Here is a 14,816-nt window from a genome sequence, read left to right on the forward strand (position 1 = left end):
GTCATGATCTCATGGTTCGAGGGTTTGAGCCCCGTGTCGAGCTCTGTGCTGACAACTAGCTCAGAGCCTGGAGCTTGCTTCAGATTCTGTGTCTCCCTCTCTCTATGACCCTCCCCTGCTCATGCTCACTCTCTCTCTCTCTCTCCCTTTCTCTCTCTCTCCCCCTCTCTCATAAATAAATAAAACACTAAAAAAAATTTTTTTAATAAAATAAATAGGGGCGTTGGTGTGGCTTAATCGGTTAAGTATCTGACTTTGGCTTAGATCATGATCTTACGGTTCATGAGTTTGAGCCCTGCGTCAGGCAACATTGGGCTCTGTGCTGACAGCTCAGAGCCTGGAGCCTGCTTTGGATTCTGTGTCTCCTTCTCTCTCTGCCCCTCCTCTACTCACACTCTGTCTCTCTTTGTCAAAAAAGAATAAATGTTAAAAAAATTTTAAGAAAAATTTAAAAATAAAGTAGAAAAATAAAAGGACAAAAACAATTACCTGATACATATTGCTTCAAATCTGAGGAAGCAGCACTGTAAACATAGGCCTGATGTATTCTCAGTATAGAATTTACCAGCCTGCTCATTTCTCAAACAGTAATGACATGTGATCTTTACATGCCCTGAAGTATTCTCTCCTAGTACATATGATCTTAAATATGAATATATTCTTGTAAGTCTTACTGTCCATTAACTCGTCTGACACAATTAGAAATAGGTATCTACTTGTGGTATATGTATACAATGGCGTATTACTCAGCAATCAAAAAGAATGAAATCTTGTCATTTGCAACTATGTGAATGGAACCAGAGGGTATTATGCTAAGCAAAATTAGTCAGAGAAAGACAAATATATGACTTCACTCATATGAGGACGTTAAGATACAAAACATGAACATAAGAGAAGGGAAGCAAAAATAATATAAAAAAAGGGAAGGGGACAAAAACATAAGAGACAAATATAGAGAACAGAGGGTTACTGGAGGGGTTGTAAGAGAGGGATGGGCTAAATGGGTGAAGGGCATTAAGGAATCTACTCCTGAAATCATTGTTGCACTATATGCTACCTAAATTTTAAAATAAATTATTAAAAATGAAAAATAAGAAAAAAATAGGTATCTACAGAAAAGAATTAGCCAAGTAAATAAGAAAGCGTGTGATGTATATATAGCAAACTCTCTATAGACTTCAAAAGTAATATTATAAAATCTTAGCAACACTACAAAAATATTACTAAAATCATGTATGTTAGTAAAATGCTGCTTAAAATGGGAATTTCCATGTTGCTAGTACAGAAAGAAATGGTAACTATTTGGTGACTGCTCGGTCCTTCAGACTGCCTCTTTCCTCTTCATGTTAATCCAAGGTTATTACTTTACCTCGGAGATGTGTTCCAGCTATCCCTGAGAACTTTAAACATTTTACTAAGCACAGTTGTAAAGGGTTTTTGTTCATGAAGTTGGCCCATAAAACCCTACTGAGCATTATTTCACAGAGAAAACATATTGTGAATAAGATAGGAATGGACCTAGAAATATGAAAATATGAATGAAACAGAAATGGACCTAGAAACTTTTATAGCATTTTGTCCACTGGGGACAGGCTGTTTCCCCACTATGTTTAAGTAACAGGAACAAGGCCCAGGATCGAGGATACTTTGCCTTTCCTGCTCTCTCAATCACTTCTACGTTTCTGGCCTATCCACCAATCCTCCTGTCCTCCAAAAACAAAAGACCAAAACCTCCCTAGCAGTACCTTATTATATAGTTGCAGTGATACTAACCCAGGATCATCTGTTATACTTCTCTAAGCCACCTCCTCACTTCCATCCACAGCTGGGAAAACCACACACTCTAGCCCAAGCCTGCATGCCCTAGGGCTTTCACCAAGCAATGCATCTTTCCCAAAATTGGGCAAAACTGTGAGACTATTTCTTTTCATTTTTTATTTTATTTTTAGTTTATTTAGAGAGAGAGAGTGAGAAGGGGAGGGGCGGAGAGAGAGAATCCCAAGTAGGCTTCACACTACCAGCATGGCTCCTGACATGGTGCTTGAACTCAGGAACCTGCAAGATCATGATCTGAGCCAAGATCAAGAGTTGCACCCTTAACCATCTGAGCCATCCAGAAACCCTAGAACTATTAGATTATTTCAAAACCTAGACACTCGGGGTGCCTCGGTGGCTCAGTTGGTTGAGCATCCCACTCTTAATTTTGGCTCAGGCTCAGGTCACGATCTCATGGTGGTGAGATTGAGCCCACGTTGGGCTCCATGTTCAGAGAGCTTAAGATTCTCTCCCTCTCCCTCTGCCCCTCCTCAGCACATGTGCACACGTTTGCACTCTTTCTCAAAAAAACCCCCAAAACAACAAACCTACATATTCATATAACCATGCCCAATTCATTTATTATTTTAATAATCAGCTTATGTGATCACTCTATATGAGATGAAAACCTTGAGTTTTGTTTCAAAAGTCTATTTCATCCATTTTTTTTAATTTAAAAAATTTTTAAAGGTTCCTTTTTTTGTTTTTTTGTTTTTGTTTTTGTTGTTGTTCTTTTTTTCTTAAATATTAAGTTGGTTTCCATATAACACCCAGTGCTCATCCCAACAAGTGCCTTCCCCCATGCCCATCACCCCCCTTCCCCTCACCCCCACTCCCATCAGGCCTTCAGTTTGTTCTCAGCATTCAAGAGTCTCTCATGGTTTTCCTCCCTTCTTTTCCCCAACTATTTTTCCCCTTCTCCCACATGGTCCTACATTAACTTCCTCCTAATCCACCTATACGTGCAAACATATGGTATCTGTCCTTCTCTGCCTGACTTATTTTGCTCAGCATAACACCCTCTAGCTCCATCCATGTTGCTACAAATGGCCAGATTTCATTCTTTCTCATTGCCAGGTAGTATTTCATCCAGTTCTAAAAAAATATTTCCACATCTTCTCAAAAGAAGTTTCTTTCTCTACTCCCAGAGACCATACCTGGCTGTGGGGGATGGCAGTACTGAGAGTCACAGATTGAGTAGTCTTGACTAGAGTCAATGGGAGATTCTAAAGCCAAAGGAACAGGCAAAACTTTAAACCGGCAGAAGTGCCAAGATACAAAATATGGAATCCGAGAGGCTGTCAAATCCAAGTAAGCCAAAAGCAGGTAATGAAATCTGTCAGGGCCAAAAGCATGGTGCGAGAGAGAGGAAAGCAAGCACTGAGGAGGCAGTAGACACGATGAGAGTTAAGGGAAGTTGCTGCATGATTTCCTAGAGCATTTAACCATTGAGGGTTTGCAGTTTGCTTCTGTGGACCAGCCAGGGCACGATCGGGTCATCGATAGTCCAGCCATTTAAAGAACCAATGGCAATCAGAGCAACTCTGAAGTGGGAAGTATTTCTCATCACCACTGTGTTGGCCCGCACCCACCCTAACTACTGGTTATTGAAAATGAGATGGCATCAAGGGTCGTTGGTCACTTTTCACCACATATCTGTGGCTCTTGATCTCAGGTTGGCAGATGTTGCATAAATAACAAATGAGGAAGCAGGGTCCTGCTGATTCGAGTATAACCAGAGCCAGGAACAGAAGAATGAGGAAGGAGTGCCAGAGTAATAATGTAGTAATGGCTTTTATGACCCTAAGAATTCCCTGTAGCATGGTGCCTCTTGGCAAAGGCAGATTGACCTACATGTCTGGGAGGGCCTGTGCTACCACCCACTGGTTGGTCTCCTCTGCTGTGTGGCTGTGGCCAACATTTAAATTTCTCATTAGCTTGCCAGAGGGCACCTTCCAGGCCTGCTAGAGAAGCCTATGATTTATCTTCCGCTATTAATTGGCTGTTGGGACAGGATGGGAGTGCTTGATGGGTGGGAAATACCGAGGCTAAGTTGCTATGAAACTGCTCTACTCGAAAGGGTCTAGTGAATGGTCAAGGGAAAGTTCTTCAGACGTTGGTGAGATGAGCTGACAGTGTCATCTGCAAGTCCCAGCTGCAGTCTTCTCCTGACATCCAGGTGATGCATTCCAGCTGGTTACTGACCTTGAACTGATGGGTGGCCAATGAACAAATGAACAAGCTGGCCAATATGACCAAGATATGCACTAGGGAAGAGTTTTTCTCCAGAAATTTAATATTAATAGAGAGCAGCGTCTTAGTCAGTTCAGGTTGCTCTATAACAAAATACTGTAAGGTGGCTTGCAAACAATAGAAATTTCTCCTTTTAGGCTGGGGGGGTCCAAGATGAAGATGTCAGTAGATCTGGCATCTGGTAAGGGACAAATTCTTGGTTCACAGACAGCTGTCTTCCCTCTGTGTCCTCACATGACATAAAAGGGGAGCTCTCTGTGGCCTTTTTTATAAGGGCACTAATCCCATTCATGAGGGGTCCACCGCCATGACCTAATCACCTGCCAAAGGCCCCACCTGCTAACACCATCACATTGGGGGCCAGGATTTCAACATAAGAATTCTGGGGTGACACACACATCGAGTCTACTGTAGGCAGTAAGCTGGCAGGTTGGGAGAAGATGTTCCAGTCTGGAGCTGGAGTCCACCATGACTAAAACAATATGGCTGTGAGAATGGGACAAGTCTATGACAAATTCTGTGACAGTGCTATTCCAGGGCATTTGACGATTGGCAATGGCTCTTCAGTCTGTCTAGACCTGCATTTACTGTGCAAACATGTGACTTTATGGCTGATGAACTACAGATTGTCAGAAAGAGGTCATCTTTAAGGAGGCTTTGCAGGCTCCCCTTAAAAACTTCAAGGGCCCCCGTGGCTCACCAGCAGTAGCAGGAAGGGGCTGGAGGCCTGCAGTTTCGACTCTCTGGAATTTGGGAGGCCCACCAGGCCATTCTGCCTATGCCTCTGCATTCCCTTTCTTTGAGGGCCCTTTATGGATGGCTGAGTAAGTATACTTTCCCTTGGCAGATTGTTCCTGGGGGCAGCAGTGTTCTCTGGCAGAGTCTACTGGGTCTAGGAGGTTCTGGCATCCTCTAGAATTTGGTGTGTCAGTGCATTTGCTCCGTGGTTGAGCAACAAGTAGAGGATATGGAAATCACATCCTTTAAAAAGGGGGTCATTGGGGCACCTGGGTCCCTCAGCCAGTAAAGCGTCTGACTTAGGCTCTGGTCATGATCTCACAGTGCGTGGATTTGACCCCCACATCGGGCTCTGTGCTGACAGCTCGGAGCCTGGAGCCTGCTTTGGATTCTGTGTCTCCTCTCTCTATCCCTCCCCAGCTTGTACTGTCTCTCTCTCTCTCTCCTTCTGTCTCTCTCAAGAATGAACATTTAAAAGAAAGAAATTTTTTTTAACAAGAGGAGTCATCAATTGCACTTCCAGCCTCTTCGGACGCGGAGAGGCAGCAGAGCGCCGTAACCGAGCGCCTGGGCTCTGCTGCAAGGCCTCCCAGGCTTGGCCACTCACTCCATCCCTCACTAGGTGTTCACCCTGAAACATGCCACTTGTCCTGACAGGAATGAGGATAAAAGTATGACCCACATCCCAGAGTTGTTGTGATTAAATGAGATAATGTATGAAATGCTTAGCACAGTGCTGATGACAAGTAAATCCTCCACAAATGGCTATTGCTGTTTTTCTGCTTTTACCCCGTAGCTCTAAGTGACAGTGACCAAGCTGTACACAAACCGAAGCCTGGCCCCCTACACAGGTTGCCCCGACGGCCAGGAGCTCCTGCCCCCAGGGTGGTGGTTCTTGGACAGAACCAGCTTAAGAACTTAACGCACGGGGTCTCTTGTGTCAGAATCCCACCTCAGGATTTCAAGCATTTGTTTTAAAGGTGTGCAGAGGCACTGAGATTGGGGGGTGGGGGGACACAGAGGAGTGTGATGAGGCCCATCCAGTTTCCTCTCCTGGAGGGTCAGGCCAGCTCTCTGGAGGTGACGTCAGCACGCCTTTGTCTGGACACTGAGCAGAGTGGCCGGCCTCCGCTGGCGCCAGCAGAGCCTCCCCGGCAGCCCGGCCGCCAGACATGTGCAGCAAGGGCTGCCCCTGAGCTTTCCCGGGGGGCCCAGCTCAGAGTCGCTCTGAGAAGGTGGGGCACCCACCCCACGTCCCTTATGCCTCAGGGTCGCTCTGAGAAGGTGGGGCAAGGTCTTGAGGACTATGGTAAACTTCCCACAAGTCAGCTCTTTGGAAAAGCGGAGCTGCCTGGGCTGTTGGGCAGCACCAGTATAGACGCCTTTCCTGTAGCGCACTTTTTTTTTTTTTAACCCACCTCACGTCCCTCAATGCCTTCCTACCACCAGCTCACTTTCTTCTGGGCGTTGCCTTTCCCCATACTGTGATCCGTTTTGGTGGAAGAGTAGAGCAAGGTGTCCTTCCTTCCCTTTCAGGCGGCTAGAGATCCCAGACGCCCTCTCGCTCCCACTGGTCCACCCACGAGGGCGTTTGTGCCCACAGGGTAGCCTTTCTCTCTCCCAAGACGCTAGAACTTCAGCACAATCATTTATAGATGGAAGAAAAGATGGAAGTTTGTTTGGTGGTAGCAACTGGGGCACACGGTGAAGCAATTCTTGCTCCTGAAATCTACAACCGTCTGGTCCCATCTGTTCCTGGCCTGGCTCTTTATGACTTCCCATCAGCCCCCTGAGCTCCCCAACACACTTTCAATAAATTAGCCTTTTATGTTTGTTTGCAGGAGTGGGTTTCTGTGGCTCACAAGGAGACCACCCAACTAGGTCCGTGGAGCCAAACATCTCATGCTATGTGTGGCAGCAGCCGTGACTCTGGCCTTTAGAGATGGGCCTTCCGCCCGATGGAGCCGCTGTGCTCTGAGGGGCAAGGCTCTCGTGTTCAGGGATGGGGGCTGCTGATTTGTCTGGAAATGACTGCTCTTGCTGCAAAGTGGGAAATTAATTAAACAGTATTCTGAAATCCCACCCAGAAGCCTCCAAATTTGCTAGAATCATCTAAGAATCTCTGGGAAAGCATAAGGGTAGGGCTGGCTCTGCCCCAGCAAATGAACTGTAAGTGGGAACTGGGAGCATCAGCTTTGGCTTTCAGCTGAGCTATAAGCACAGCCGTCTCTCCGGAGTCCTGTTTTCTTCCCTCAGACTTAGAGGCATCCGGCAGGCTTCGGCAGACCCTAAGCAGACCCTATTCTTGAAACTCATCCTACATACACTTTGATGGTGGCCAGACGCAGGCCCGACCAGCGACCGGGCTGACAAAGGCTGGGACTCTGAGTCACAGGGTTCCTGAGGCTTAAGGAACAGGCAAAGGTCTAAAATTCCAGGAGATGAATCCAAAGGAACACCCAACACGCAGAGGCAAAGCAGGGGCAGAAATCTCAGCACAGGTGTTCGGAGCCAGAGGTCAGAGCAAGTGCAAGTGTACCAGGAGCAGTGAGGAGGGAGGGAGTCCTTGCTGAGTGACTGCCCAGAATGTCCATTTGTCACTTGCAGCTTATTTTTGCAAGTTAGTCCATCTCTAGTGCCTAGGTGGATACAGGGTCCTGAACAGAGCAGATACATGAGGCGACTGAAGCGAAAAATGGAAATTCTGGGTGAATCTTCTGCAACATTCTTAAATTTCAGTGACGGCCTTCCGTCCTCCCCTTGTGAAGGAAACCACCTGGGCAATGGCCTGGTGTTCCATCACCAGTGTCAAACATCCGGACACAGGACCAGTAAGCTGGGGCCTCTGACACTGAACAGTTCTGTGACCCTGGGGAGTCGCATAACCCTTTGGGGCCTCAATTTCATCTTCTGAGACATGGGGATAACAGTATCTCCCCAACCTACTCTGTAGGCTTATTGTGAAAATCAAATAAATCATAAGAATGCCTCAAATTGTGAGAAACCTGAAAATGCTGCAGAAGCCCAAAAGCCTTATCAGGCTCCCCTCTTTTAACTTGAAAAAATAATGCTTTTTACTTGCCACTCTTCTTTGCAGAGTTCAGAGTCTTCAAAAAGCATTATTTTCTTGACAGTCACCGATACTTTTCACGGACCTGTGTTAGGAAATCAATCGAAGAGGCTAGCAAACTTTGGCACAAGTTAGTTTTAATCTGGGAAATAAGCTAACACATTTACTCCCTAAGCCATGGCTATGACTTTAAAAAAAAAAAAAAAAACTATTCATGGCCTGTCTAGTAGCTGCAGCACAGGGAGCCCCCCCACCTCCCCGGATGGAGCCGCATGACGTGTCAGCTCAGAAGCACGTAGGCAGCGGTGGGGGGAGCCATGCGGAAGCCCAGCACCCTAAGGATGCTACTTGGGTTTGGTCTTACTATTGGGTTTAGTCCGGGTTCTGGATTTAGGGTTGCGCTGCACATCTGAAAAGACAAAAACAATTAGTGTAGTGTAGTAACGACATCTAATATTTAACTAAGGACTTTTAACTTTACAAAGCGTTTAAAAACTTCCATTTTGCGTGAGTGACTCCCAAGCTACAATCAGGCAATGTGCCCAAATTTGACTCTAAGTTGGTTCCTGAGGTTCAGAACTCGTTTTCCCAAAGTTAAAGTGTAGTCGGCTAGTTACCTGAGTTCTGGGTCCTGGAAAAGAGGTCAGGGAGAGTGGAGAAACAGGAAAAACGTTTCCTCCCTCCTTCCTATACTTATTCTAAGATTGGCAGGAAAAAAATCCAACTAGAGCTAGTATCCAGAATCCTCCCACATCCGTTCCTTCACCTCTGCCTCCTGGTCCCTCGCCCCGGCCTCCAGCCCTGCCCTCAGGGCGGCTCTCCCTGACCGCTAGGTGACACCAGGCTGCTCCCTTGGGATCCTGCTGACTGGCTGCCGCCACCTCATCCCACATTTGGTCATCTTGTTCACGCCCTCATCTTGCTCTTGGTGTATCTCCCTGCTCCCCGCTCCCAGCTCCTAAGTGAGGCTGGCCTCCCGGAGATCAGAGTCTAAGCCACCATTCATCTTTGTAAACTTCCCTCTCGATTCCTGTCTTCATTCACAGCTCAGAGCACAATGATTTGCTAGTTATGGAAAATACTGACATAAAACAAAAATAAACATGTCTCCTACTCTGTCCAGATCTTCCCTATACCTAGCACGCATGAGCCTCCTTCCTTTACCAAACGTAAGCAGCTATCCCCTCACTGCACATCTCTGGGGGGATGGGGGGCATGATCTCATGCTCTATCTAACACACAAATATGACACTGCTTAAGCCATACGAGCCTCACAATGCTCTCATTGCATTTCAAAAAAATTTTTTTAATGTTTTTATTTTTGCGAGAGAGAGAGACAGAGCATGAGTGGGGAAGGGGCACAGAGAGAGGGAGACACAGAATCCAAAGCAGGCTCTAGGCTCTGAGCTGTCAGCCCAGAGTCTGACGTGGGGCTCAAACTCATGAACAGTGAGACCATGACCTGAGCCAAAGTTGGACACTCAACCGACTGAGCCACCCTGGCGCCCCCTCATTGCATTTTTCAAAGGAGCTGCCTGCTAACCCTAAGGAATGTCCAATTTATGGATTTCCTGGGGAAGTTTTTGGGTCTCCTGCATGGCATGTGGACTTCCTGGCTTAAGAGCCAACTCCCCTAAGCTTTGCAACGTTTCTCATGCTCTGCTTTTGAGCCCCCCCGACAATGACTCTGACGGGGTATCTGGAAGGAGGGGCAGGGTGGCTATGTTTGTGTAGGTAATTGTTTATAGGTTGGGGACACACTGTGTATAGTTATCTTCTACTTAAAATTAATGCTTTTTATTATCCTGGATTTAACCTCATCCCCAAGATCTTTATGGAAATCGAGAAAAATAAAGTCACTCATTCCACAGTGAGCTAACTTCTCCAGGTTAACACGAAGGCCTTTGGCATGGTTTGCCTATTTATTTTTCTGAAATCTGGAAAAAGTCTAGTTTGCAAACTCTCAGGATAAAATTACACACTGTAAAATGAAAAATTTTTAATCTAGAAAGCTATCTCACATGTAGTCAAATGTAAAGCTAACGGATTGTCACACTTGGAATAATTGGCGTTTTACTCGTTGGGAGTTAACGGAAAGAGAGAAAATGAGCTCAGTCTGGTGACAGTACAAGTACACCATACACAGGCGGGAGACTGGAGGGCATGGGCTAAACTACTGCTTTTGCTGAGGGCGTAGGTGAAGGTAGGGGTGACTATGAAAAACAGAAAGTAGCTATCTTTCCTGTGCCATCCCTTATACTAGGAGCTGTCCTGGGATCAGACCACAAAGATGAAAACAAAAATTAAAAAATAGCCTCCCTTGGGGATACAGAGACCTGCTTGAGAGCAGGTGATGCACTAATTAGAGATAAGAAAATAAAGAGTAGGGGTGTCTTGGTGGCTCAGTTGGTTAAGTGTCCAACTTCAGCTCAGGTCATGATCTCACAGTCCGTGGGTTCAAGCCCCATGTTGGGCTCTGTGCTGACAGCTCAGAGCCTGGAGCCTGCTTCAGATTCTGTGTCTCCCTCTCTCTCTGCCCCTCCCCTGCTTGCTCTCTGTCTCTGTCTCTCAAAAAAATAAAATAAAAACATTTTTAAAAATTAAAAAAAATAAAAAAAGAGTAAATTCCTTTTCCCATAGAATAAAGGTGATTGTTTTCATCACAGAAAATCCAACAAGTATCAAAAACTAAACTCAAAATTCTGTGTAAACCTCCAGCAACTAGAGACAATGTCTATCAATATTTGGATACAATTGCCTTCTGGTCTTTTTAAAAAAAAGAGTTAAAAAATGCTTTAAATAAGAGTTAATGCTTTAAAAAAGTGTGTCATATNTTCTTCTTCTTCTTCTTTTCTTCCCCCTCCTCCTCCTCCTCCTCCTCCACCTCCTCCTCCTCTTCCTCCTCCTTGCTCTCTTTCACTTTCTTCTTTTCCTCTTTCAGTCTCCTTCTCTCGAGACCACATCAAACTCTCTACTTCTCTCTCCAGTTCTTTATTTCTTATAAGGGTATAATGAAATTTCTCATTTACTGCCTCAAACTTCTCCTCTGCTTGTCTGGCTCTGCTTTCAACCTCTCTGATGTGGACAAAGTACAGAGAAACACAACAAAATGGAAAGGTTTGAAAAACTATTTTTCATGTATAGGAACGCATAATGTAGAAGAGGCAGTGGAATCAGATATGTGTATCTGTAAGGTACAAAGAAGCCCAGAACTGGGGTCCCAGAACTCTGGATGGTGATGTCAGGGTGGCAGTCATGCTGTGATTTAAGAGTGTAACATATTTATAATTTCTTAGTGAATCTGACTTTGGGTATTTGGGTTTCTCCATCAATACCCAAGGAACCCCTTTTTCCAGTAGCTAGTTTTGGCTTCTCTTCATTGATGTGAAATCAACATACTAAATCAATAGTGTCTCTTCTTTTCTAGGACCTCTAATACCAGATCTTACAATCAGGAAAAACAATTTGAAATGCGCTTCTTACTTCCTAGAGCGCATGTTATATGTCTACATGGCTCTGCTCTGCTCTTGGCATGCACGACCATCTTAACTGTATTGCCCTTCCTACTCATGGGGTTGTGTAACATTCTTTCTTGCACAGAGTAGTTTCTCCCAGTTCTGTCTCTAGCTCATCGCTGAGAAACATACTGGACAGACACTCCTAACACCCTATTCCGCCCCCACACACCCACACACACTTTCACTTCCTCCATCTCCACTATGGAAGAGGATGGATGTTCCTGGGAAAGCAGGCTCATTCGTTGGCACTAGCAGAAGACTTGGAGATACCTAACCTACTAGTGAGGATAAAGGGAGCAGAAGAAACAAAGGTAAGCCAAGAAGTGTGGATTTCTCAGCTACACCTCCTGGCCGGTGATCTTTGTTGTTACCATGGTGGAGTCTCATACTTACGTTAGCTTCTCCTGTGTGTGTTCAATTATAGCCATTGCTTCAAGATACTTTGGGGCCAATGTACCTTGACTAGCTGATTCTCTCTGACAAAGGAAATAAGCAGTGTGAATGAACTGAGAGTCCTAACAGTTAATATTCTACTTCTTCAGGATGTTTTGGACCAAGCCTTCCAGAATATTTTTTTCTAGTATCCATACTTACATAGTAAATGATAAAGCACAATCTTAACACCAAAAAAGAATAGGGACTACCTGTGGCTACACAGCATACTAGCTTCCAAAGTAGTCATGCTATAGGTGGATATACATTTGATTAGAATTGTAAAGAAGCAGGGAAAAACAATATCAATAAAAAAAAAAAAAACAAGGAAAGAAGAAAAGGTTTAAAAACAAAGAGAAGGCTAAACATGTTTCTGTAAGAAGTCAAGTTAACTGTCAACACAGGAAATTAACTGTGTTTTTCTTAATAATGTACTTCACTAAGCACATAACATTGCAATATCAAATCAGATCTTTCCTTAGGGAAACTCCATAAGGTCCTTAGGGAACTTCCTCCATAAATATCAAGGCAGTGAAAATATGAAAAGAAAAAAACAAACCCCACCTCTTTAATTTATCTTGAGTCTACAAACATTCTAGGAAACAAAATAAGAGACAGGTATTCAGAAAACAAAAATGATAAGCACATTTAAACATAAATCTCATGACACTTTCCCAGAAGTGTACATTTTAAAAACTGAAGGATAGTTGATGCACGATGTTACATTACTTTCAGGTGTACAGCATGCTGGTGGGACAAATCTGTACATGACGCTGTGCTCACCACAAGCGTAGCTACCATCTGTCACCATACAGCTGGATTACGTGTCATTGGCTATATTCTGTGTGCTGTACCTTTCATCCCTGCGACTTATTCATTCCATAACTGGGAAGCCTGTATCTCCCACCCCCTTCGCCCCTTTTTGCCCATAACTGTGTTAAAGTTTCATTTATCCTTCTTTCCCAACCTGAGGCACGTGAAAGGGAAGTCCCACATTATAGATGGAAAGGGAGCTTGAAGGGGGTAGGCAGCCGTCATCCACGCAGAGGATCTAGGGGGTTAAAGCAAAACCCTCATCTGGGCCTCTTCGTTCTCACCCACACAGCCAATTGCACTATGCTAGCTTTTCCTAAAAGAAAACCAGAGGATGGGGGGGCACCTGAGTGGCTCAGTCGGTTGAGTTTGTGGCTTCGGCTCAGGTCATGGTCTCATGGTTCGTGAGTTCGAGCCCCACGTCAGGCTCTATGCTGACAGCTCAGAGCCTGGAGCCTGCTTCAGATTCTGTGTCTCCCCCTCTCTCTGCCCCTCCCCTGCTCATGCTCTGTCTCTCTCAAAAAATAAAATAAAACATTAAAAAAAAAAAAAAGAAAGAAAACCAGAGGAAAGAAACTATGTGAAACATTTTCACTGTTACTCTAGCCCTTTTACTCTCTTCTTATTGTCCCAGTCACCTATTCTTTTTTTTCTGTTTTGCTCCCTTTTCTTGGGTAGTTTGTTTGGAAAGTAAATGCTATCATTGTCCAGCTTGGACCAGCAGCATGTGACTTGGCTGTGCCCGTACAGCACATGCCACTAACTTATTCATTCTATGAGGCCAAAAGAAAGATCTTCAAAGCAGAGGCTTCTAGAACTGGAATTCCACACAGTTTACAGCTGTATGAAACAACTTTCTAGGTAGAAACCAAAGTAAACCAGTACTCTGTGTACACCTGAGCCTTTATTCAGACTCTCCACATTCATTCAACAAATACACAGTGGACCCTTGAACTACACAGGCTTCAACTGTGCGTGTCCACTCTTACATGGATTTCTGTCACAGTCTAGTACTATACACGTCTTCTCTCTTCCTTATGATTTTCATAATAATGTTTTCTTTCCTCTAGCTACTTCATTGTGAGAATACAGTACGTAAGTCATGTCATATATGAAATACGTGTTGACTGTGTTATCTGTAAGGCTTCCAGTCAACAGTAGGCTATTATGAGTTAAGTGTTTGGAGAGTCAGAAGTTACATATGGATTTTTAACTGTGCAGGGAGTCAGTGTCCTTAACCCCTTAGCTGTTCAAGAGTCTACTGTATATTTAGTTACAGCATTCAAGGAAAATGTCCCTCTGCCTTGACACTGGCAAGCACAGATAACGTTCTGTGGTCCATTTCAAAGCCTTCCATAGGAAATTCCCACGGCATCCTCTCTGCATGCCTGGTGGCCTCCCTCCACCACCCATATACTGATACAGACACCTCAAGGCTAATCACAGCCACTGCGTTAGGCCCTCTCCTAGTTTTCCTAGGCTTCCTCTGGCTTCTGTGGTCTGTTACCCCATAAAATAGAGACAAACATGGGCCCCATGGCTCTCAGAAGTGACTGGATCGCACCTTCCTTATTTGTGCCAATCTGCTGGAGCTTTGCACTTAGCCTCTGACTCCAATTCCGTCTTTGGCCTTTTTGACTTGGTCTCCCTCAGGTTTGACTCTACTAATGGGCTTTGGATTGGACAAAATCTCTAGTTTGACACTATCTCAGGGAGGATCTGGCTTCAGGCCTACTTCTTTGGGATCCAACTCCCAGCACTGGCACATTGCCCTATCAGGCTTGGACGTATTTTCTAGAACCACCAATCCAAGGGCCCTTCCCTGTTGCTGCTATAAAATAGGTAAATCAGTCACTGCTCTGGCATACATGGTACTGTGAGAGGGAAACAGACTTCTAAGGGCCACCTTCAGGCCAATGGCGAAGTAAGGGCAGAACGTCTAATCTTATGCTAAAAATTCTGCTGGTCTCCCCAAATCTGGCTCCCGCTCACCCTTCCGCAGGCGTTCACAGGTGACCCGGCAAAACCTCTCATTGTCCTCATAAACTTCTAACCCTTTATGCACACCCAGAATCTGTGGTGTGAAGGCGAGCCTGAAAGAGACTGCTTCTGGGATCTTGCTTGTTGGGGAGCTGAGCTGTAGCCAGCCCTGCGCGTGTGGTCAAGCAGCACGATTT

General features: G+C 45.0%; 1 protein-coding gene across 1 annotated transcript in view; it reads right to left on the reverse strand.

Moving 5' to 3' along the window:
- Positions 1-8,430: 8,430 nt before the first annotated feature.
- Positions 8,431-14,816, reverse strand: part of AXDND1 (axonemal dynein light chain domain containing 1) — an 89,462-nt gene continuing 83,076 nt past the window's right edge. The window contains exons 23-25 of the mRNA XM_077763088.1: positions 11,788-11,870; positions 10,761-10,951; positions 8,431-8,507 (exon numbers count right to left, since the gene is read on the reverse strand). Coding sequence (XP_077619214.1) covers positions 8,431-8,507; positions 10,761-10,951; positions 11,788-11,870 — 351 coding nt within the window. The remainder of the gene's footprint in view (positions 8,508-10,760; positions 10,952-11,787; positions 11,871-14,816) is intronic.

Source organism: Crocuta crocuta, unplaced genomic scaffold, assembly GCF_008692635.1.
Source record: "Crocuta crocuta isolate KB4526 unplaced genomic scaffold, BGI_CrCroc_1.0 scaffold3, whole genome shotgun sequence".
Taxonomy (NCBI): domain Eukaryota; kingdom Metazoa; phylum Chordata; class Mammalia; order Carnivora; family Hyaenidae; genus Crocuta; species Crocuta crocuta.